The sequence below is a fragment of the Cokeromyces recurvatus genome (genome assembly GCF_025118155.1).
Source record: "Cokeromyces recurvatus strain NRRL 2243 chromosome Unknown BX663scaffold_19, whole genome shotgun sequence".
NCBI lineage: Eukaryota > Fungi > Mucoromycota > Mucoromycetes > Mucorales > Mucoraceae > Cokeromyces > Cokeromyces recurvatus.
In genome coordinates, this window is record NW_026251405.1 from 60,619 (window position 1) to 83,556 (window position 22,938).

At 31.0% G+C, this 22,938-nt stretch overlaps 6 protein-coding genes across 6 annotated transcripts; 3 read left to right on the forward strand and 3 right to left on the reverse strand.

Annotated features, from left to right (window-relative positions):
* The first annotated feature begins 1,000 nt into the window (after positions 1 to 1,000).
* BX663DRAFT_514923 (uncharacterized protein) lies at positions 1,001 to 6,658 on the forward strand. The gene is made up of 14 exons (XM_051528362.1): positions 1,001 to 1,321; positions 1,438 to 1,514; positions 1,593 to 1,990; positions 2,060 to 2,126; positions 2,223 to 2,905; positions 2,996 to 3,548; positions 3,632 to 4,972; positions 5,052 to 5,138; positions 5,209 to 5,277; positions 5,343 to 5,426; positions 5,489 to 5,618; positions 5,681 to 5,991; positions 6,044 to 6,170; positions 6,261 to 6,658. The coding sequence occupies exons 1-14, from the start codon at positions 1,120 to 1,122 to the stop codon at positions 6,566 to 6,568; spliced, it is 4,437 nt and encodes a 1,478-aa protein (XP_051381090.1). The 5' UTR covers positions 1,001 to 1,119; the 3' UTR covers positions 6,569 to 6,658.
* A 136-nt stretch (positions 6,659 to 6,794) lies between these two features.
* Positions 6,795 to 9,607, reverse strand: BX663DRAFT_457194 (uncharacterized protein). Its single transcript, XM_051523877.1, has 10 exons — positions 9,312 to 9,607; positions 9,050 to 9,242; positions 8,867 to 8,971; positions 8,658 to 8,797; positions 8,386 to 8,547; positions 8,171 to 8,302; positions 7,355 to 8,103; positions 7,152 to 7,235; positions 6,996 to 7,072; positions 6,795 to 6,919 (listed from the first exon to the last, which is right to left on the reverse strand). The coding sequence occupies exons 1-10, from the start codon at positions 9,411 to 9,413 to the stop codon at positions 6,852 to 6,854; spliced, it is 1,812 nt and encodes a 603-aa protein (XP_051381091.1). The 5' UTR covers positions 9,414 to 9,607; the 3' UTR covers positions 6,795 to 6,851.
* BX663DRAFT_514933 (uncharacterized protein) lies at positions 9,559 to 11,064 on the reverse strand. Its single transcript, XM_051528363.1, has 5 exons — positions 10,915 to 11,064; positions 10,751 to 10,848; positions 10,486 to 10,603; positions 10,243 to 10,408; positions 9,559 to 10,169 (listed from the first exon to the last, which is right to left on the reverse strand). Exons 1-5 carry the CDS (start codon positions 11,050 to 11,052, stop codon positions 9,646 to 9,648), a joined length of 1,044 nt encoding a protein of 347 aa, XP_051381092.1. The 5' UTR covers positions 11,053 to 11,064; the 3' UTR covers positions 9,559 to 9,645.
* Positions 11,065 to 12,851: 1,787 nt separating this feature from the next.
* On the reverse strand, positions 12,852 to 14,552 carry BX663DRAFT_112373 (uncharacterized protein). The gene is made up of 5 exons (XM_051521495.1): positions 14,397 to 14,552; positions 14,166 to 14,314; positions 13,941 to 14,111; positions 13,670 to 13,880; positions 12,852 to 13,483 (listed from the first exon to the last, which is right to left on the reverse strand). Exons 1-5 carry the CDS (start codon positions 14,506 to 14,508, stop codon positions 13,185 to 13,187), a joined length of 942 nt encoding a protein of 313 aa, XP_051381093.1. The 5' UTR covers positions 14,509 to 14,552; the 3' UTR covers positions 12,852 to 13,184.
* A 1,763-nt stretch (positions 14,553 to 16,315) lies between these two features.
* On the forward strand, positions 16,316 to 18,053 carry BX663DRAFT_544293 (zinc-finger of mitochondrial splicing suppressor 51-domain-containing protein). Its single transcript, XM_051530887.1, has 3 exons — positions 16,316 to 16,916; positions 16,997 to 17,206; positions 17,263 to 18,053. Exons 1-3 carry the CDS (start codon positions 16,394 to 16,396, stop codon positions 17,898 to 17,900), a joined length of 1,371 nt encoding a protein of 456 aa, XP_051381094.1. The 5' UTR covers positions 16,316 to 16,393; the 3' UTR covers positions 17,901 to 18,053.
* A 275-nt stretch (positions 18,054 to 18,328) lies between these two features.
* On the forward strand, positions 18,329 to 22,917 carry BX663DRAFT_514947 (ras guanine nucleotide exchange factor domain-containing protein). The gene is made up of 8 exons (XM_051528364.1): positions 18,329 to 18,748; positions 18,841 to 19,323; positions 19,401 to 19,517; positions 19,590 to 21,378; positions 21,492 to 21,613; positions 21,637 to 21,656; positions 21,750 to 22,730; positions 22,788 to 22,917. The coding sequence occupies exons 1-8, from the start codon at positions 18,599 to 18,601 to the stop codon at positions 22,837 to 22,839; spliced, it is 3,714 nt and encodes a 1,237-aa protein (XP_051381095.1). The 5' UTR covers positions 18,329 to 18,598; the 3' UTR covers positions 22,840 to 22,917.
* The last annotated feature ends 21 nt before the right edge of the window (positions 22,918 to 22,938 follow it).

The window sequence follows — 22,938 nt, forward strand, 5'->3', positions numbered from 1 at the left end:
TTTTAGACATGGATGTGTAGAATTATAAGGCTATGATTTGATAAATTAAAAAAAAAAAAAAAGTTAAATTTAGTAATAGACATTTGATGAGAAATAAGTCTCGTGTTTTCTCCAATTATACATCTCGTATAAGTGGGTTTATACATGCAGCAGCAAACTTATACTTTGATGTTCCGCCTAACATGATATTACATCATATTAGCGACTCAGAAATACATCTGTCGTATTTAAGGTAAGGTCTTGATCAATTTAATGATTTTAAAAAGAAAGCTTAATCAAATATCACGTAAATACTTTATCAATTATACACAGGCTGGTATCATTTTATATATATAAAGTACATCAAATGTAGTATAAGTTAAGGGGAGCTTTCGAAATAAACTATACATCATAAGACGACTCCAACCTTAAGATATCAGAGAGGATTGATTCAATTTACGTTTCTTTTCTTCTTTTTATTAACTCTAACAAAATCTTCAACATACTCAAAAACACCGTTTGAAAAGGGGGAAAAGAAAAAAACTGATTTTCAACGAAAGAAGGCTGACAGAGGACATAAATGATCCGTTCAAAGGCTAGAAGCTCTTAATAATATATGTATATAATTCCTGATAAATTACATATAGATAGAACTGCTATGAAGCAGGACACGTCGACAAAAATGATTATAAAGGTAAATTCTATATATAAAGGAAAGTATCTACGGTTAATGGTGATAATTAAAAAAAATATGTCGTATGGTAGCTTATGATGTACAAAAAAAGAAAAAGAAAAAGAAAAATAGTTCAAGATATCTTCATATAATATTTGTCTAAAATCTAATTTCTTGAGTCCAAACTTTATTCTCTCTCTTTTTGTCCAAAAAAGGTTAGTTTAATATTTAAAATTTAATTTTAATTCGTCTGAAATACTGACAGTGTCTTAATTTAAAGTATAATAATGAAATTGAACAAAGCTTTTAAAATAAATGTTTTCAGTAACAATTTTAAGAAGCCGACTTTTTTTTTTTTCCCTCAAATTAATGAAATTCCTAATAAATACATTTTATTGTACTTTCAATAACTTCTTCCTTTTCACTTTTTTTTTTCCTTCTTCATAAAACTTTTATCTTTTTTTTTTATGGAGATATTTAGTATAACAAAGAAGAATAAAAGGAAAGAAGGGGATTCAACTTTAATACCTAGTTTACCAAGACATACTTCAACACCTGGTGAAAAAAATTCACTTCCTCCTTCCACTTCCTGGAATTATTCTTCTCGATCTTCCTCCATTTCAAATGATGGATCCTATCTTACCAACGTAAGCATAAGTAGCAATCGACGTAAGTTTTTATAGTTTCATCAAATTTCCTACATATTAATTATCCTTCTTTCTTTCTTTCTTTCTCTCTCTCTCTTTTTTTTTTTTTTTTTTTTTTTTTTTTGAATCTGATAACAGTAAATTCTCATAAAAGTTTAGTAGATTATAATGGATATAGTGAAGCAGAGATAGAAGACATGTTTGAAAAAATGCTGGTATGCAAAATATAAATGAATTAAAAAAAAATTAATAAATATGTATTTATGTAATTTTATATACGTATATGCATGTAGACACGAAGAGGTATTCGTGATAATGCAGCACGTTCAGTTATGTTAGACTTTTCAACTGAAAAGAAATGGTTGATGATATCCCAAGATAAGCAAGCCAACTTTTCAAATTTGAATACACTGAATTCTTCATCTGCTAGTACTAATGTTGGAAATAACTCAAATAAAGAGAATCATCATCATAATTCTACTCCAATAACTTCAGTAGACAAAAATTCTCCTGAGTTTTATATTGAAAAATTATCGGAACCCGATACGAAAGGTGTCACTCCACGTCTAATTGCCCATTTAGCCGTAAGTTTAAGAACAATGTCTTTAAGCTGGGTGAGGAAGTTTATAGAACTGAAAGGCATACAAATTATCACAAGCGTTCTTGATGTGATCAATATAAGGGATCAAAAGTAAGGGGATTTTAATTTATTTGTGTTATGAAAAAAACTGATTTTTTTTTTTTTTTTTTTTTTTGGTAGAAATGAATCGGACTTGCAGATGGAAGCTGAAATTTTAAAATGCTTTAAATCATTAATTAATAATAGAGTTGAGTATTTTTTTTTTTTGTTTTTTTTTTGTTTTTTGTTTTAGTATCAGCTAGTTTATTTATCTATCTATCTATTTATTTATTTATTTTTTTAGTGGGGCGCCGGAGAAGTTATTTCACATCCTCAATGCGTTTTTCGTATTGTATTATCGCTTGTATCACCTCCTATTCAAACACGAAAATTAGTCTGCGAAATTTTAGCTTTTGTATGCCATGTCGATTTACCAAAGGGGCAAGATATTGTACTCAAGGGCTTAGATAAATTAAGTGAACATCTTGGTGAATTTGGTAGATTTGATGCCTGGTTAAAGTTATTAGAAGCAACATTAGATGGAAGAGGAAAGATGGGAAGCTTAGTAGGTGCAAGTGAAGATGTGAAACGATTAGCAGGAAGTGGTGCACCCGATAGTCATTTAAGTGATTTTGCTTTATCCAATATGATGTTAGTCAATTCTCTCGTTACAGTTATTGAAGATGTTGAGATTCGTGTTCATCTTCGTAATCAGTTGAATGCGAGTGGATTAGATTCGATTATGGAAAAAATGATGCAATTTAATAACGAGCAACTTAAACGCCATATCAATATCTATAGGCAAATGTGCGAAAATGATGTGGATGAGATTATGGACATTTATAATGAAACTATGCTGACCAGTATGAATGATCCTCGTGCTTGTTTTGAACGTATTTTGGAAAGAGTAGAGGGTACTCGAAGTTATAACTTTTTCTTAAGTGCACTTCAACATCTTCTTATGGTACAAGCTCAAGGTGATATTCAGTAAGTAGGAAAAAAAATAAAAAATAAAAATTAGTGTTGCGTAAATATATTTAATAACCCCTCCCCAAAACACACACACACACACATTAGAGTTCGTTATTTCCAAATTATAGACAAGTTAATTACACAAGTTGTAATGGATCGAAAAGGAATTGAAAATGATAGTTTTTCAGGATCAGGTGTGGTTTGGTCAGTTGGTATGCTGATTGATAAATTTGCCGAACAAGATCAGTTAAATGCTGCCCTAAAGGAGGCGGAAGAAACAAAAAAAATGTATGAAAAAGCTATTAAAGAGAAACAGGAACTTGAAACTGAAATTAATTTAAAAGAGGATGGTTTGATCGGTATATTGCGAGATAAAACAAACTCGCTGGAGGATTTATTACGTATGTCACGTCATACTATATCTACCCTACAACGGAAATTGAAGGATATTCAACATGAATATGAAATGAATATTGCAGCTCTAGATCAACAATTAAGGCAGATTTATACAAAAGCGATCGATGCTAATCGTAAAGATGGAATTGTTGAAGATGACCAAAATGGCCACTTTGTGTTAGGTAGAGAGGAAGTGACGAAGGCATACGATCGTCTAAAAGCACAAGCCATTTTAGAAGGAAAACCAGGACAAAATGAAGAAGTAAGTAATAAACTGAAAAAGGAATAATGAAAAAAAAAACACTTGTAAAGAATAATCAGATACTTATTGTCGTATTATCAAAGGAGTATATTCCCCGAGCAGAGGGATTGTCAGATAGTTTCAAAGCATCTCTACTAGGACAACTTAGTGGTGGACCGACTGAATTTGTTATTCCTGGAACAGCTCCTCTAATTGGATCAACTCGCCGTGTTCCTGTTTCTGGCGGAAGAAAGAATTGGTTATCTGATGCCTCTTCAGCAGAACTTAATAATGATAATAAAGATGGCATAAAGATGAGTATCGAGCTTAAAGACCAAGTAGATCAACTTTTAAGTGAAGAATCTAATGAGATTTCAAATAACATACCAGAAGATTATTCCGATAAACCAATTAGTGCACTGGCTGCAGAATTGGAACTTAAATTGAAAAAGCAAAGCAATAAGGATAATTCAACTCTACTTTCCTCTGCTGACAAATCAACTACCACTATTAACTCCTCTGAACCTAATTTTAAGCCTTCAAAACAATTGATACAATCAGACGAACAAAATAATGTTTCAAACGAAACTGTAAATAATCAACCACCTACTGATATACCATCACCACCACAAATATCATTATCAACATTACAATCTGAAAAATCAGAAAACCAAAATATACCATCTCCTCCCCCACCACCGCCACCACCTCCACCACCACCAACGACTAATGGAGCTATACCACCTCCACCTCCGCCACCGCCACCACCACCGCCAATGACTAATGGAACTATACCACCCCCACCTCCTCCTCCACCCCCACCACCGCCATCTTCTTTTTCAAATGGTCAAATACCCCCACCACCCCCACCGCCACCTCCACCACCTGGTTCTAATGCAGTACCACCTCCACCCCCACCTCTTCCTGGAACATTGAATGCCCCAGTTGCACCTTCTGCACCAACTCGTAAAGTGATTCGTCATCAGCCTAATGTGAAGACAAGGGCACTTCAATGGACTAAACTTCAAGCCAACTTTGTGGGCAAAACAATTTGGGGATCTGATGATATTGATGAAATGGCATTAGAAGATGAACTTGATGAGTTAGGAATCTTTAATTCTATTGAAGAATTATTCGCGCAAAAGGTGATTCAAAGCAAGAAACGAGTGATAAAGGAGAAGAGACAAGAAATTCGTATCTTAGATCCTAAAAAGGCATATAATATTAACATCGCTTTACTTTCAAAATTGAAACGTTATACATTTGAAGAGGTTCGAAAAGCAATTTTAGCTGTAGAAGATGATATCCTTACAGAAAATCTTTTGATTCATTTGCAAGCTAATGTACCTACAGCAGAAGAACAAGGCAAACTGTCTGTATTTGTTAAGAGTGCCTCAGAGGAAGAGTTGGAGCAATTATCCAAACCTGACAGCTTCTGCGTTGAGGTAAATTTTAGGTGATATTATGTATGTATAAAACCAAAAGGCTTATATATATATATATATATATTTTCTCTTTTAATAGATGTTAAAAATTGATCGATATAAGGAAAGAATAGACAATATGCTATTCCGTGCTACATTTGCAGAGAAACATCAACAGTTATCTCGAGTAAGTTTGTATTTTTTTTCCCCTTTTTTCTTAAAGAAATTATATTGACCCAATAAGGATATATATTTAGAATATGAAATCTGTCTTGGAAGCTTCTATTGCCCTGAAAGAGTCAAAAGCATTCAAAGAGTTATTAAAGGTAATCTGCCGAATATAAATATGTATTTAAGCACAATTATCTAAAAAAAAAAAAAAAAAAAAAAGTTCATTCTAGTTATGGGCAACTTTATGAATGGAACTACTTTTCAAGGAGGCGCTTTTGGTATTCGTATAGCAAGCATCAACAAGGTAAAAAAAAAAAAATCTTTTTAGATAAAAAAAAATAGGAAATAATCTAATATATTTCATAGTTGGTTGATACTAAAGGAACAGAGAGCAATACTACTTTACTTCATTTCTTGGTGGATTCTGTTGAATCTAAAATCCCTCGTCTTCATCATTTCTTGGATGATCTTCAAGAAAGTGGCAATGCTTGCAAAGGTATATATATATATATATATATTGTGTTATTATTTTTTTTTTAATTATTACTCTTTCTATAGTTACGTTACAAGATATGGTTAAAGAGTATAATGAAATTCGTGTGGGTCTACAGAAATTAATACAGGAACTAGATAATCATTATCCAGAAACAGAAGATGAGGACGAAAATACAGAAGAAGGCGACAATTATGCACAAATAATGAGAAACTTCAGAAATGAAGCGATTGAAAAGTTTGAAGAACTTGAAGTTAGATATACATCTATGGATGTAGCTTACAGAGATGTTGTAAGCTACTATGGTGAAAATCCTGATCAAATGAAGCCAGATGAATTCTTTGGCATCTTCAAGACATTTACATCAAGTTGGGAGGTAAATAATTTTAATATATAAATATCATATTTATTTATTTATTTATTTATAGCGTGCTATGAGCGATAATGTATCTGCTAAAAAGAAGCTTGAAACTATGGAAAAGGCAAGACGAGCTGAGGAAGCACGCATAGAGAAAATAAAGGCACAACGACTTCGTGGTGTTGATACCAGTGATGGTAATATAATGATGATAATTTTTTTTTTTTTTTTTTTTTTTTTTTTTTTTTTTTTGTATATTTTCCCTAATTTTTACTTTAATGATACAGCAAATCAATTAGGAATGGATGAAGATAAGAACATCATGGATAATCTATTAGATAAATTGAGAGAAGGAAATATAGACACAAGTAGTAGACGTAATAGAAATCAAGAAAAGTCTTTAACTCCACGTGAAAAACGAATACAGAAGAGTGAATCAATTGTAATCTTGGCTGAAAATTTACTAAAATCAATTCAATCAGATAATGAAAGCGATTCGCCTACTTTATCTAGAGGCAGTAGTCGTTCATATACAAAAAGAAACAAAAATGAATTATCTATTGCAGCATCATCATTAGAGGAGTTTTCTGTTTAAATGTATTTTTATTCTTTTTTTTTATACCTTAATTTATACATATTCATCATATATTCTTTTTACAACATGCTTATGTATAGAGAGAGAGACTTTCTTTAATATATTAAATTTACTTAATAATAATAATAATAATAAAAAAGTAAAGCATATATATATCTTTATGTGTGTGTATGCTGATTTAACTTTGCTATAATAGTGCATTCTTCACTATTTGCAATTTACTTTTATTATGTGTAAAAAAAAAAAAAAGGGGGATAGATTTTCAATATATTAATAAATCTTCTTAGTCAATTTTAACATTTTGATATATTTTACGAACAAATTGACTCGCAATCGTATGACCAACAAAACCTATAATATAATTTTATATACTTAATATTTTTTTTTCTTTTGTCTTTATTATATATTGACTTATAGTTCGACATACCTAACATACAAAATATACCCAAACATAAAAGGGCTGTATAACCGAAATAAAAACTAGTTTGAAACATGCCTGTCATCCTAAATTAAAAAAAAAGATTACATATACACCTTCAATCCCCTCCCCTCCTAATACGTAAAGTAAATATAACTCGCTTACTTTGTCTTCATAAAAAAGTAATAGATAGAGTAAATATAGATATAACCTGCTGTAGAGGCGCATGTCATAAAACTAACCCAATGCCTTGAAAAAAGGAAATTTTTTTTGTTAGTTTATATATACATATATATATATATATATACATACACACACACACACACACACACACACATTTTTATATATATTTATATAGTATGTATTACCAGCGATGATCTTCAGAATTCAACAAAAAGTAAGTACTTACGATAGAAACACAAGCACTAACAATTAGCATGATAATAAAGACCAAGAACATAAATCCATAAACATAATAAATCTTATATGTCCAGAAGGAAGTAAAGATGAAATAAATTTCAATAAAGATAGAACCAAAAGGTAAAATACCACCCATGGCGACAATCATTAAAGGCTCAGCATACCATACTTTTTCAGGAATAGGTCTTGGGATTGGATTCACGCGACAAGGGAAATCTGTTTGACTGCCCCAATTACGACCGACAATTGTACCAAGTAAAGTTAAGGGGAAACATAAAAAGATCCAGAGAGCAACGATAGATAATAAAGTATAAAAAGAGATTGCTCGTGAACTCGAATAAAAGATAGCTAAAGCATTAATAAAACCACCAATGCATGAGACAGCACCTGGCCATAAACAAGCTGTCATGACTACAGTTTTTACCCAATCTTTGCCTCCATATCTAGCATAGTATCGTGCACTCGTATATCCAGCCACAAATGAAGTAAGAGCATACAAGAAAATAGTAGCGGTGAGAATAGTTGCACGTTCAGCATATAAATCACCTAATATAGTATACAAGATAACCACAGCTGCTAAAATGACAAGTTGAGATCCAGTACCCATCAGAGCTGACATTAACATAAGGCGAGGAGGTTGACGAAAGACATCACCATGAACTTGTTTCCAACCATATTCGTCACCTAAATCCCGATCCTACAAAATAAAATAAAGCATATAAATATAAAGCTAGTAAGATTATATTCATTAGAGTAATCATTACAAAGTCTGTAAGGCCTTCTTCACGATCATATCTTGTAAAATCACGTTTAATAGTTCTTAAAAGAATAACTGACACAAGACCAGTCAAAAATAGCACCATCATAAATGAGCTAAAAATAGAAAGCCAATGCACCTTTTTTTTTAAAAAAAGAAGAAATAGAATTAGCATACAGTTCTTTATAAAGAAAACAAAAAAAAAACGAATCATTCTATTACTTTATGTTCAAAGAAATCTGTCTCTAATAAACTATCAAACCGATCCTGAAATGCAACTTCTGTAGGGTTCCAATCAACTGAATATGTGAAGGTTAATTCTAATGATTTTTGATTATATTTTAACTCGACAGGTGCAGCATGCTGTAAACTAACAGAAATAATCTTTTTTTTTTTTTTTTTTTTTTTTTTTTTTTTTTTTTTTTTTTTCAAGAAAAAAATGTAAGTATTCTTCTATTACTCGCTGATTATAATTTATTATATTCTCTTCTTACTTGATTTTTGTTGTATTCAAATGTAAAACTCTTGTGTGTATAAACATAAAGTGGTTTAAAATGTGGATCTTGTGTAATTTGGGAATCTTCTTTACCCTCATTAACATTTCCGCCTACAACACCATTTAACGGCAAATCGTCTATTTATCATACCCAATTAATATATTTTTTTTTTTTTTGAATTCCTCCTAATCTCCCTTATTATTTACCAATAAACATTGTATACCAATATTGATTATCCACTGCATATCTTAATACATCGATATCTTTTGCATCAAGTACCTTTTTACAATAAGGTTGATATGAATCAGTTTCTTGTTTTTAAGAAAATAAAGTAAATTAGAAAAAAAATAATAATAATAATAATAAATATCTTTTTCTAAATATTTTACTCAAGTAGCGAATTGGAATTCCAGAATTGACAAGATCCATACCCTGAAGGGCTTCTCCTAAAGTTTCATGATGATGTTGTATAGTATGTGGGCCTTGACAAAACGGTAATTGAAAATAAGGATATGTTTCTTGTCTATTATTCAAAGGCCCAACTGTATTCATCCATACTACCACTTCATCGCCCTCTTTGTACTAATTTATAATTCAATAATTCAGACGCGATTTTTTTTTTTTAAAAAAAACATGTAAGCAACATTTTACCACATGGTCATGTTCATCTGCTATTGTCACTGTTGAAAATAGAATAAAAATGGCACATAATGCCTTTATTGTCTTTTTTCTTTCTTTTATCCAACTGAACATTTATATGCGTATATATATATATATATGTATATATGTGTATGTATATGTGTGTGTGTTTATATACTTGTATACGAATAGGATAATAACAATAAAAAAAAAAAGGGATGCAGGACCAAAGAAGCAATCACTACTTTTGTATAATAATAATAATAATTTAATCTCCGCAATTGACGACAGAATCCTATTTTATTATTTTTATGCAATATGATATATATAAACAAGCCTCTATTATCTATAATGTAAGATCCTGACTCACACCTTCACTTATGACTAAGTCAGTATTGTTGTCATTCATGTGTTGTTGTCTATTACTGTTTAACCGACTACTCCATCTGATTGGTGCTTGTAAAGGCTTACAGATATCTTCAGTTGTCCTTCTTTTATTATCCTCTTCATAGTATTCATCCTCATCCTCATCCTCATCCTCATCCACTAGTTCATATACGTCATCATAATTATACCGAACTCTATTATTTCGATCACCTCGAGATCTTAATTGAGTTGGGGTAATTGAAATTTCTACAGGTATCAGTTTTCGCATTTCAGCTCTTTCTTTACGTAATCGTTTTTGTCTTTCTTTATCTGCTATTTCATAAATGTCATCTTGAATGACTTTAACAAGTGCCTTCTCTGATTTATTTGAAGAAGAAGATAAAGAGGAAACAAATTCTTCTAATTCTTGACGATTTCTACAGACTATTTCCCATTGATTTCTTTCCTTCATATTCGCCTTTTCACGCCATATCCAACAAGATTCTAAATAAATAAATAAATTGATTAATTTCATACTATGGGTCGGGTATATGTAAATCTGCTACTATCATTTTACCTCCAAATTGCCAATATTTACGCTTTTTACTGTCTATACCAATTGGAGAAGATCTTATAGGATTAGATTGATTTTTTGTTGTATGTTGATTATTGTGGTCAATAATGGATTTAATAGCTCGGCTATCTTGTAACTGCCATTCTATTAGAGAGTGTAAAATGTATAACTATTTATTATAGAAGATTAGTTAAGTAAGTAACACACAACATGACTTTTTTTTTTTTTTTTTTGTGACATTTTTACTTTAAGTTCAATAGATAACGAATTAAAATTTTGCTTATTTAAAGGATTCACTTCTAAATCTATTTCAAATGATTTAATTTTATCTGCTACAATTTGGTGTAGTGAATTTTTGAATGATCTAATGTAATGAAGAAAAAAAAAAAAAAGACATGATTAGATAACAATATATATATACATATATACACATATACACATATACACATATACACATATACACATATACACATATACACATATACATATGCACATGCAAAGCATACTTTACTCAACATAGTTTTTGCGATTTAAAGCATTTCCAAGAGAAGCACAGATGATTTTATGTATTAATTCACTTTCTTCTTTTTGAATTTCTTCTTCTAAATCCTTTAAATTTTTTTTTTATAAGATGTGTCATCTAATATAAGAAGAAGGGTCATTTTATACACGCACCTGAGGAGTAAACTCTGGTAGGGGATAAAAGCTAGGTTCGATTTCTTTTTGTGGATTGAAAGTAGAGGCAAAAGCATAAATGAATGCCATTTCCCATTGTTGAAATGGAGTAAATTCATATTGAGACTTTTGACACATTTGAAAACAACAAAAGGAAAAATGAAATAAAATGAAATAAAATGAAGTACGCTCTTTCTTAAATCACATGGAACACTTTTTTTTTTTTTTTTTTTTTTTTTTTTTTTATGGCACATTTTTTTTTCCATTTTGGCACACTTCCTAATTCGATTTAGCACACAAACTTAATCGAGTTTGGTACAGTTTAAAAATTTTCTTAAAAAAAATGGCATCCTTTTACTTTTAATGAAAAGAAATTGTTTTTATTTTCTTTAAATTTCATATATAAGCGATGTCTCTCTCCATATTTTTTTTTGAAGACGGAAAGGGTGGTGCCATGGATGAAAATGACCGTGAACCGGTTCAAATGGAAGTGGATGAGGAAGCGTGCCCCTTTAGACGATATCACTGACTTTGAAATGCATTCTGAAATGAAGCCGCCGGAAAGAATAGTAAAAAGCAAAGGTCATACTCTGAATGGATTTAAAGATGATCAAACAAGGAAAAGACACCAAGGTCATGTCAAAGATCTATTTTCTTTTTTTTTCACATTTATGAGAAAGGTTTAACTGCAGGAAAAGCTGCGAAATTAGCAAATATCCCCTTGACCAAACGGCATACAATTGGCTCCAGAAGGGATCAGCTTGAGATACAAAAATCTCCTGAGGATAAGGAGAAAGAGAGGAATAATGAGGAAGTTGAGAATTTTGAGAATAAATTAAAAAAAAAAAAAAAGCAGGAAGACAGAAAATGTTGTATGAAAATCACAAGGAGTACCTTGTACAGACATTTGATGATAATCCCTCCACAATAGTAGATCAAGCATTAGATGGCTTGACTACTCAATTTGATGGTCTGAAAGTTTCTCGGGCGACTGTTCACAAGTTCATGACAGAAGATTACGCTCTATCACAGAAAAAAAAAAGCATACTTTTATTCTACGGAAAGAAACTCCCCTGAAAAGATCCAGCAGAGATACGAATGGGTAGTTAAATGGTCAGAGACGGATCTAGATTTTGAGAGAAACTGTGTCTTTATTGATGAAGCGGCATTCCACATCAACATGAAAAGAAGAGTAGCTTGGTCGCAAGAAAGGCGAGAGAGCAATAGTCGAAACGCCCACAACAAGGGCACAGACAACGACGCCATTGGGGAAGGGGAGGCCATTTCACCTTTTGGTGTCATCAGTGTCAAAGTAAGGTGGCCGTATGAGGCTCCCTCAAAAATAAAACGGGAATTGCCTGGTGCATCCAAAGCTATCAAAACTACAGGTACTGTCATTGACCATTATTTTAATTTTATTGGGAGTGTTCTTGATGTTATGGATGAGCATGAAGATATCGGAAGATACGTTATCAATCGAGGCTATGGCTGTATATATATATATATATATATCCCCCTATTCCCCAGAATTGAATCCAATAAAGTAATTCTGGTCTGTTGTCAAGAGCAAGCTCAAGAGGGAGAAACTTCTACAGAAAGAAACTCTCACTTCAAGGATTTCTGAAGCTTGTAACAGTATTCTTTATAGTGACTTGCGAGGCTTTTATCGTTATTCTGCATCCAAATGGCAGTTGTGTTTTGATAAACAGCCACTTTAATGTGATAGCATACTTTTTTGCCATGAATAAAAAAAAAAAAAAATGTGCCATAACAAAAGTCGGCAGTTGTTCCAAACCGAAACCGAATTATAATGTATGCCAAAAAATGGTGCCATAAAAAAGTGTGCCATGTGATTTAAGAAAGAGTGTAAAATAAAATAAATAGGTTACTTTTTTTTTTTTTTTTTTCTTTTTCCTTTCTTTCTTTCTTTTTCATTGGAATGATTTAAATATCAGTTATAAATAATAGTTTTATTATTCAACTAAGCTCTTTTTATCTATACTTTGTGCATTATTATGATGTCGTCCTAAAGTAAATAATAACACACAACCAATGACAAGAATGGAACCAATTCCTTTATACATTGTAAAGCCTAATAATAGATGAGCATTAGAAGGATAACAAAAGAAATTACTTGTCATAACTTACATTGTGCAGGGTCTGTTTTACAATACCATGAATCACTAATAACATAAACTAAAACTGCTCTTAAACCTTGCAAAATACCAGTAGCTACCTATAAAGTAGACACTATTATATAAGATATTATATCAATTCAAAAGGATATATAGATTGGGTCTTACACTTCCTGTTCGTTCAATAAGTTCATAATAATTCCATGAATGGGTTGCATTAGCCACTATTACTAATATATACATAAAGCATACATGTTCGATTGTAGTTGACTCCTTTATATGTATTAATTGATTAAATCGAGGTAAAGTATATATAGAAATCCAAACAAGTGAAATACATGATGTATAAACACCTGTATAAAAGCATAATCTAGCAGGTAATGGTGGAGGCCTTTGTTGTGACATAAGATAATCAGAATAAACATAAACACAGGCTAATAATGATTATTAGTATATGAGATACTACCACTACTACTACCACTACTACTACTACTACTACCAACACTACTACTACCAACACTACTACTACCAACACTACTACTACCAACACTACTACTACCAACACTACTACTACCAACACTACTACTACCAACACTACTACTACTACCAACACTACTTACAGTAAAAGAATGTACCGCCTAAAGTCATTAAAGTGCCAAACATCAATAAAGATACTGGTGACTGATGATCTAAAGGGAAATTACCCATTGAACTAACAGCTAAACCAGCACTTGTACCAAATATAGAAAACCATTGTAATTTAGATAAAGATCGACTCATAAGTAACCAATTTAAAATAGCACACCAGATAACAACACTGCTATAAATAACCTGATACATCTATAATAATAAAGATGTTAAAAAGCAGTCATTTATAGACTTATTACTTACGCCACTACCAATGATTGAAAAGCCAACAGTAACGCAAAAGTTAGCAAATACATCTAATACAGACAATTTAATAACTGATTTATGTGAAATAGGTCCTTCTTCATACAATGTAATATCTTGATTGGGTATATGAGTTTCTGTACTTGTAATATTATCATGATTTATTTGTACCTGAAAAAAAAAAGTGAATATTATTTCATTTATTTATTCATTTTTCCTTCTTACCATATTGATATGGCCTATTTCTGCTAGTTCTTCTTCTTGATTAACTTGACTATAGCCCTTTTTTTTATTTTTTAATAAAATAGGTATAATTAAACCGACTAAAACCATGCCAAGATATTGTGATAATTGCGCTAAATAACTGTCACCCGCTTTTTTTTTAAAAAAAAAAAAAAATAATTAATTAATTAATCTTCATAGTGAATGAACAATGTAAAAAATTTAATAAATTACTTGCTGCTCCATGATAAAATAACCATTGAATCCCTAGAGTTGTACAAAGCCCAGATATTAAAAAAAGAACTTGGTGAAAACCAATATACAAAGTTTCTCCATTGATCTTCATCTTACTTTTATTGTAAAGAAAAATAAAAGGGGAGAAGAAAAAAAAAGGGGCGGAAAAGAAAAACTAAAATAGCTAATTAAAATACAAATTGTGTATTTTTTTTTTAAAAAAAAAAAAAAAGAAAGAAATTCAAAAACCGTTGCGAGGGTATAATGTCTTTAGCATAGAAAATAAAAACAAGATCTCTTTTAAAAGAGACAGAATATGAAAAGAAAAGGAAACGGGATGATAAAGAAAATAGTCTAGACAATTATTAAATTAAATCACTACTGTCCTAAGGCTCATAAAGAGAAAGAGAATTTATCATGTACGATTTTTTTTTTTTTTTTTGAATTAATGCAAATAATATATCAGTAATATAGCTAAGGCAGAGGAAGTTTAGGGTTATTATAGAGTATCATTTTAATAAGGAAAAAGAGTAAAAAAAAAAAAAAAAAAAAAAGATCAATCAGATAAAGTAGGTATAAACAAGTATGCTTATGTATAAAAAGCTTAAAAAAAAAGAATTATGAGTAAACGCGTATTGATACTGAATAAGAGTAAGTTGATTTATAGCTTAAAGTAATTCTTTTTTAGTGGTGTAATTTACAAGCTTTGATATACGAATGTATTCTTTTGATTTAATGAACACTTTTAATCCTCGCAAAGACCAAAAGTGTCATATTAATATATTAAGCTTGCAATGAATGAATAATTCATTTATGCTAGTTGTCTTTGGTTTTTTTTATGTATTCTTTGTAAAAATACTTGGATGATTATTGATACATTAAAAATATATCAACTATAGGTAAAATAATAATACTCTGTTAAAAGCATTTTTAGCTGGACATCCTAAAATAAAATTTCTAAAATTTGTATCAATCTTTGAATAGTTTCCTTAAAGAAGAAAAAGATAAAATATAGGTGAGACTAAGTGCAAGATAGCTACTAGGTTCTTTATAGAAGTTATCGTTCTTCCTTCCCTTTTCGTTAAAAGAAGAAAGAAACTAGGATAATATTATTATGATGGCCTATTGTTAATATGAACGAAAAAGATAATGTCAAATAAAATTAAATTGGATTATGTCAAAAGCTATCCTTTTATGTTTTAAAAAAAAAATACTATCTTCAGTATTCTAAACAGACGAATATAACAAAATAAAGCATTTTATCTTTCTTTCATTAATCGTAAAAATGTCTCTGAATATCTTTACATTTACAAATATTAAATCTTCTTGCTTATGCGTATGTTTCTTGATTTGGTTACCAATATCTGACCGGAAACTTTGTAGGCGTCTCTTCCCCTCCACTCCCCCTCTTGACATTAGGCATAAAAGTTTATTTCAGTAGTTCAAAAATATTAAAAACAAGGAATTCCATTTGATATAGTCTTTGCGGATTAAAATATAATAAATATCAATTATTTGACTATTACCCATGTTTAATAACTTATCGCACCACTAGTGTATGTAAAAGCTTTGATTGAGAAATAAAGTTTTTTTTTTAGAAGCTCTGATTAGAAGAATAAAAAGCTAATAATATAAAGAAACACACCATACTTTACTTTTTATAAAACTAAAATAACAAACCAAAAGCGTTCCAAGAAAATTAAAAAAAAACCAAGATATTATACATACCAAAAAAAAAGCGTTGTTCTGTCCTCATAGACACTTTGCCTTTAAAAAAAGGTAGAAATAAAGATTGAGCTGTAGTAATCTTAAAAAAAAAGTTAAAAAATAAATAGGGAAATATGATTGGATAGTATACACATACTGTGTATGTATTAGAAAATTGAAAACGCCCTGCTTCTTTTTTACTTTTATGTAATAATTATTCGGGGTATAAAGCTTCACTACTCTTTACTTTTCTGTGTATATTTTTTTTTCCCTTTTAGTCTTGACTTCCAATGAATAGAGCTTTTAAACATATAATACCTACTTCACGTCAAGTACTACAAAGCAATAACTATTATACCTCATGTTTTATTCTCTCAAAAACATTAACAAATTCAGCTAGAACTGCTATTACCAGCCAAAAAAGACTGCTTTCACAATCTATCGTTCGTCCTATTTCTTTTAAAGGAATTTTTAAAAGCAATGAAATAGAAGATAACAAAGAACTTATACTCGAAAAAGATGATTTATTTCATGTGCTTTCTAAATCACCGCTACCAGAAATGAGGGATAGAGCTGCCATTATTAACAAGTATGGCGTATGCCCTGTTTGTTGTGAAGTACATGGAGAACAAGCACATTCCAAACATCCCGTTTTTGATTGTCCTGATTGTGGATACCCTACCCATTGTAGTGAAGAACATTATCATCAAGGAAGAGCTGCACATGAAGAAAATTGTAAAATTTTGCGGCAAGTCAATGAGGATGACCATGACTTACGTTCAGGTAGACCCATGCGTGAGTTTGAATTTCCAAGTAAGTTTTTCTTTTTCTAATGAAAAAAAAAAATAAAATAAAAATAAAATAAAATAAAAAATTAAACGCTTGTTATTTAGGCGCACAAGGATTTGATGAAACAGTAAGCATGGAAAACTGGGATATTTTCTTTTATACTCGTAGTTTCCCTTCTATGGATTCTGATAGATCTTTACGTCACGTCTCTAAATTATTAACTTATCCAATAACCATTGCTTCAGTTTTACATCAATCAAGTCCATATAAATATGGTGAGCATATTACTGCTGAAGGCGCAAGATCTATTGCAGGTAAACTTATAGAACTTTTTATAATTAAACTTATTTTTAATCCCATTTTTTATTAGCTTTAAGAACAATTCTGTATCCTAAAAATCAATTAAGTAATAGTAGTCAGCAAGAACCTCGTACAGAAACCATCAATATTTATATTATAGGTGCACGAGCAGAAGCTACGTTACCTTCTCATATATGGCTTCAAATGGCTTATCTGTTCCCTGTAACACCTTTCCATATCCATTTTGTGGGTCCTGATGCATTAGCACCTAATCAAAAGCCTTATACTAAAATGATTAACGAACGGCTTGCTTTTACCTATGATACCGCCATGTATCATGACTATCATGAAACCATTGAAAAGTTTGATCCTTATACTGACCTTTTCTTCCTATTCTCTCCTGGTATTGCTCAACCTGATTCTCGTGAAAATTGGAAACCATCAATCCAGAAGGCACTTGAAACAAAATGCCCTATCTTTATGACAGGATATGACGAAAATGATATGAAGAGTGACGTAGAGGCAGTCAAAGAAGACTATGAAAATGAATTTGATTGGGTTTTGAAGCCAAGTCAAAATGTCTTTCGTAGCTTAAAACGTGATGTTAATTTAATGGACATAAGACAAACCATTTTAGCGAATTATGGCATTTGGGGTATTCGTGGCAAACGATATGATGTTGTTCATGATCCTGAAAATAATGATTAAAAGGAAAAAAGAAAAGAAAGAAAGAAAAAGATTATTTTGTATATATATAAAAGTATGTTAATACTCGTATCTAACAAAGATAATAAGCTTATTTTTATTATTATTTTGTAATAATTGACAAAATAAGGCTATTGACGTGTAAAGAAGTTCATCAATAAAGTGTATATATAAAAAGAAAAGAAAACGAGTTTAAAATAGTCTAATTTAAAGTTCTTCCTTTACACGAATTTTAATTGGATAACTGAAAAAGCAGGTACAAAATCGAGAAAAAAAAAACAATGCTGTTTAGAATTTATAATTACCCTATTGTTGTTGATACCACTATTTGTAAATAACAGCTTATTATCCATACAGTAAATGGGAGATTTCTATTATATTCGTTTAACAGTGACGATCATTATTCGTAACAGTCTACTGTTTTTCCTATTTTTTTTTTTTTTTTTTTTTTAATTGTACAACATAAAACCATTTCTTTTGTTCCCCTACTTTCTTTTTCCCTCTTCTTCTTCTTATATAAAAGAGATATTAAGCTTTCATTCTATTTCTCTTCCTACGCTCATTAGTCATTATGAATAATAAACAAGTCATATGTCGAGTGAGAGCGTTGTACTCTTATGAATCAAATGATCCTTCTTCATTGTCATTTAAATCAGGCTCAGTCATTGATGTACTTGCCCAATTAGATTCTGGTTGGTGGGATGGTTGGTAATGTCCCTTTTATTAATCTCATTCTCCTCATACTAATTCTATCTTATTTTATTCTTAATAGGTGTAATGGAAGAAGAGGCTGGTTTCCCAGTAATTATGTTGAAATTATAAAAGAAACAGACGAATCTGATAAATTTCAAGTAAAAAAAAAAAAAAAAAAAAAAAAAAAAAAAAGTTTAATTTTTTTTTTTTTTTACATGCAATTACTTGTCTAACCATACTAATTTTATAGTTATGGGAATTACAACAACAAATGAATTTAAATCAGAAGCAGCAACGTGTGACAGATACACGATTAAGTATCTATGATAATTCACCATGGATCATTCAAACGACTGAAGATGGATCTGAACAATATTATTATAATACACAAACACAAGAAATGAGATACTCGATTCCTTCTGATTTTTATGATCATTTGAGCAATAAAATGAAAGAAACACTAGTAGATAATAATTTAACAGAATCGTACAATAATAACGGGAATTTGCTCTCTTATGAAATGAATGAGCATTATGAACTTTCACCTCCTGTACGTCCGGTACGTGCAGTTAATCGGATGATGGTGAATGACACACTATACAATCAACAATCTGTGGATTATCATACAATGCCTGTACATGATAAAAACACAATAGCTTCTCCTTCCATGTCACAACAACATCTGGCCATGAAAAATGAACCATTTGAAGTCGACTTTGAGGATCATGAAAAGGTACTTGTATAATTGATTTGCATACATATAACTGATTCTTACTGTGTAATTTTTTTTTTTTTTTTTTTTTTTTGCAGCTTCCTCCAAATTGGATACGTAAAATGACTTCAAAAGGACGATATTATTACTATAACTTTAAATCAAATGAAATTACCTGGGAATTGGAGAATATTGACCCTGATACTGGCATATTGGTAATAATATATACATGTCAAGATATTTTTTTTTATATATATATCAAGTCTACTAATAAATAGTTATTAAAGTTATCTTCATTCGCAGATTCACCAAATTATCAACAAAATTATAGTTACAGGAGCACAGATATAAATGAAGAGCAATCGGATCGTACAAGTAGTATTTATAGTGATGAGAATTTGCCTATTTCATGGCAAAGCTTATCTTCATCTATTGCTCATGTTATTTCTAGATTAAAGGATTCCATTCGTCAAGGAGATAATACTCATTTTGTTCAAGATGTTACCTCTATCGTTCACCGTATTCGACTTTTATTATACGTTTCTAATTGTTTAGAAAAGGAAACTTCTATTCATTTAAGATCAAACAAACAACTTCGAAATCTTCATCGCAATTTGTTAGCTGCTCTTGCAAAGTTGGTTCTTTCAACTAAAGTCGCTTCTAGTGCTTGGTCACCGCCTGAATCACTTGGTAAATTACAATCTGATGCTGAGGATCTTTTAATTGCCGCTCGTAACTTTATTATTTATGCTCAAGAACTACAAATAGAAATTAAGGAAAATAAGCCAACGCTTTCATCACATGATCACTTTCTTTATTGGCGTAGTACGACCATCAACAGCGATAATAATAGTAGCCTTCCCCCTTTTGTCTTGAAAAATCCTGCAAGTCATCAAATCGACGCTACCAACGCAATTTTGGTTCTTGCTGATAATGTGCGTGGTGCGGTGAGCTCCTATATGGAAAGTATTCATAATACTTTTCTTCATTTGGAAAATGAGAATCTAAAGGATACTTTGTCTAAACTAAAAGCAAATGCTCCACTTTTGGTAGCTCAGTTTAGAAACCTGAGTCATACCACAAGTCATTTTCTGAATGCCGTAGAAGAAATGGGTCAAAGACGAAGGAAGAGTGATGCAAATACAGATGATTGTGATACACAATTGGCCATGTTATTTCACTCTAAGCAGCCTATCTATACTGCTATGGGGTCTCTATTTGTAATATCACAAACAATCACAAATAGTAGTTTAAATGCAAATCAAATTAAATTAGCTTATGATCAATTGAAGCAATATGTGAATTCAATTGAAGTTGGAATACAACATGTGATTGATACATGCCAAACACTGAACGAAGTTCCTGCTAAATTAAATCATAAAATACCTGGTTGTGAGTCTATCAGAAATAATGCATCTACTCCTATACAGAGACAACATTATCATATCAATACTCTTCATAGCTCACCACGTATGAATCACGGGAGAGCAGTAACGTCTACCAGTAGTAGTAGTAACAGATCTCCTGTTCCAACACTATCTGATACAGATAATAATGAAGTCGATATTGATAATTCATCTGAGAATTTGATTGATACAGCAAAACAGTTGGATACTGGATCCACTCTATTCACCTCTAATCATACGGGGCATCATCGCATACTGTCGGATGACATGCATATCTTGAGTGATGATGGGAATGACGATAATGATAGTTTTCATAGTGACATGACAGCTAATAATCATACTTTACGTTTACAAAAGGAAGCAAAAATCACAAAATTCTTTGGTGAGGATACAATTGCTGCAGCTGTCCATTATCGTGATACTCTCTTGAATTCACCTACTTTGACCCAGCATAATGATGTTCTTTCTACAGTTGCAACTCACATTACAGGAGCTTCCTCTTCTACTGGATCCAACCAATTAGCAGCCACCATCATGTCAAATAATGAAACACCTTGGTATCTTACTTCAGATATCGATTCAAACGAAATTGTATATAGTATGGAAGGCAAAGTAAAAGGAGGAACATTACATGCACTTGTACAATATTTAACTCAACATAACCAGTTAGGTAAAAGGAATAATACAGCACAGATTATATGTATATATGTGTATACATATATTACATTATTTTACACTATTTTACTTACATGTATTTTTTTTTTTTTTTTTTTTTTTTTGTAGATTCCAAGTTTAATACCACGTTTTTATTAACTTACAGATCATTTTGCACTACACAGGAATTATTCAATGAATTATTTAATCGATATCAATTAACACCGCCTGAAAATTTAACTTTAGAAGAAGTGGACATATGGAAAGAAAAAAGTTAAAACTAGTGCGTTTAAGGTAAGAAAGAGAAATAAATATGTAATAAATATTATAAATATATACACATAGATAATAAACAAATATGTCTTTTTTTTGGTTTTATGCCATTAGGGTATTTAATGTGATTAAATCTTGGTTAGAAGTATATTACAATGAAGAAGAAGATCGACCGATATTACCTGAAATAAGCCATTTTACAGAGAATATAATCATAGAATCCATGAAATTTGGTGCTGAACAACTAACGAAGCTTATTAAAAAGCGTTTATTAGCAGAGGATTCAAGTCAGATTCGTAAAATGAAATTAAATATACGTACTGCAGATATGCCTATACCCATCCTACCCAAAAATATGAGGCGAATTAAACTGTTGGAGTTGGATCCACATGAATTAGCAAGACAGATGACAATCATGGATTTCCGTCTTTATAATTGCATCAAACCCGTAGAGTGTCTGGATAAGAATTGGGGGAAACCGGATACAGATCAAGACCATATAGCTGCTAACGTCAAGGCCTCTATTGAACATTCTAATCAAGTAACAGCTTGGGTGACAGATTCCATTTTGAGTAAAGAGGAAGTGAAAAAGCGGGCAAGTGTTTTGAAACATTGGATCTTTGTAGCAGAGCGTTGTCGATTGCTAAATAACTATAATACATGCATGGCCATCCTGTCAGCCTTTGACAATGGTTCGATTGGTCGATTAAAACGTACATGGGATTTTGTTAGCGCCAGAACCCTGCAGATCTTACAAAACATTCGTCGACTCATGGGTGCAAATCGTAACTTTAGTGAATATAGAGATATCATCCACAAAGTGAATCCTCCTTGTATCCCATTCTTGGGCATCTATTTACAAGATTTAACCTTTATTGAGGATGGCAATTCAAATTTTTTGAAAAAATCAAACCATTTAATTAATTTTGCTAAGCGAATGAAGACGGCTGAAGTCATTCAGGATCTTCAGCAATATCAATCGACTCACTATATGTTAACTGCCGTCCCTGATATCCAACAGTTTATTAAAACTCACCTGCAGTCAAGTAGAGAAGAAGAGGAACTTTATAACTTGAGTTTAAAATTAGAACCAAGGTGAATTTATAATATTAAATATATGTATACATATATACTTAATTATTTCTATTTTAGGGAACGTGGTGAAGATACAATTGCTAGAAGATTAAAAGAATCTGGATTATAATAGTTGATTTGCTTACATAATACAATAATTCAGTTCTTTTCTTTTTTTTTTTTGAAGAAAATTTAACATACATCCTCTGCATATTTATTTTTTATTTTT

Excerpts from the sequence above, each read along its gene's own strand:
- BX663DRAFT_514923 (XM_051528362.1), top strand. The coding sequence starts at position 1,120 with ATGGAGATATTTAGTATAACAAAGAAGAATAAAAGGAAAGAAGGGGAT. Across the intron at positions 1,515-1,592 it reads ACATGTTTGAAAAAATGCTG|ACACGAAGAGGTATTCGTGA; the intron begins GTATGCAAAATA and ends ATATGCATGTAG. Across the intron at positions 5,992-6,043 it reads CATTTACATCAAGTTGGGAG|CGTGCTATGAGCGATAATGT; the intron begins GTAAATAATTTT and ends ATTTATTTATAG.
- BX663DRAFT_457194 (XM_051523877.1), bottom strand. The coding sequence starts at position 9,413 with ATGTTCAGTTGGATAAAAGAAAGAAAAAAGACAATAAAGGCATTATGT. Across the intron at positions 8,303-8,385 it reads CAGATTTCTTTGAACATAAA|GTGCATTGGCTTTCTATTTT; the intron begins GTAATAGAATGA and ends TTAAAAAAAAAG. Across the intron at positions 7,236-7,354 it reads AATTCTGAAGATCATCGCTG|GCATTGGGTTAGTTTTATGA; the intron begins GTAATACATACT and ends CCTTTTTTCAAG.
- BX663DRAFT_514933 (XM_051528363.1), bottom strand. The coding sequence starts at position 11,052 with ATGTGTCAAAAGTCTCAATATGAATTTACTCCATTTCAACAATGGGAA. Across the intron at positions 10,409-10,485 it reads CGTTATCTATTGAACTTAAA|TTATACATTTTACACTCTCT; the intron begins GTAAAAATGTCA and ends TATAATAAATAG. Across the intron at positions 10,170-10,242 it reads TAAATATTGGCAATTTGGAG|AATCTTGTTGGATATGGCGT; the intron begins GTAAAATGATAG and ends TTATTTATTTAG.
- BX663DRAFT_112373 (XM_051521495.1), bottom strand. The coding sequence starts at position 14,508 with ATGAAGATCAATGGAGAAACTTTGTATATTGGTTTTCACCAAGTTCTT. Across the intron at positions 13,881-13,940 it reads TTTCAATCATTGGTAGTGGC|GTTATTTATAGCAGTGTTGT; the intron begins GTAAGTAATAAG and ends TAGATGTATCAG. Across the intron at positions 13,484-13,669 it reads AGGCGGTACATTCTTTTACT|CCTGTGTTTATGTTTATTCT; the intron begins GTAAGTAGTGTT and ends AATCATTATTAG.
- BX663DRAFT_544293 (XM_051530887.1), top strand. The coding sequence starts at position 16,394 with ATGAATAGAGCTTTTAAACATATAATACCTACTTCACGTCAAGTACTA. Across the intron at positions 16,917-16,996 it reads GCGTGAGTTTGAATTTCCAA|GCGCACAAGGATTTGATGAA; the intron begins GTAAGTTTTTCT and ends CTTGTTATTTAG. Across the intron at positions 17,207-17,262 it reads AGGCGCAAGATCTATTGCAG|CTTTAAGAACAATTCTGTAT; the intron begins GTAAACTTATAG and ends ATTTTTTATTAG.
- BX663DRAFT_514947 (XM_051528364.1), top strand. The coding sequence starts at position 18,599 with ATGGTTGGTAATGTCCCTTTTATTAATCTCATTCTCCTCATACTAATT. Across the intron at positions 19,518-19,589 it reads ACCCTGATACTGGCATATTG|TTATCTTCATTCGCAGATTC; the intron begins GTAATAATATAT and ends TAGTTATTAAAG. Across the intron at positions 21,379-21,491 it reads AACTCAACATAACCAGTTAG|ATTCCAAGTTTAATACCACG; the intron begins GTAAAAGGAATA and ends TTTTTTTTGTAG.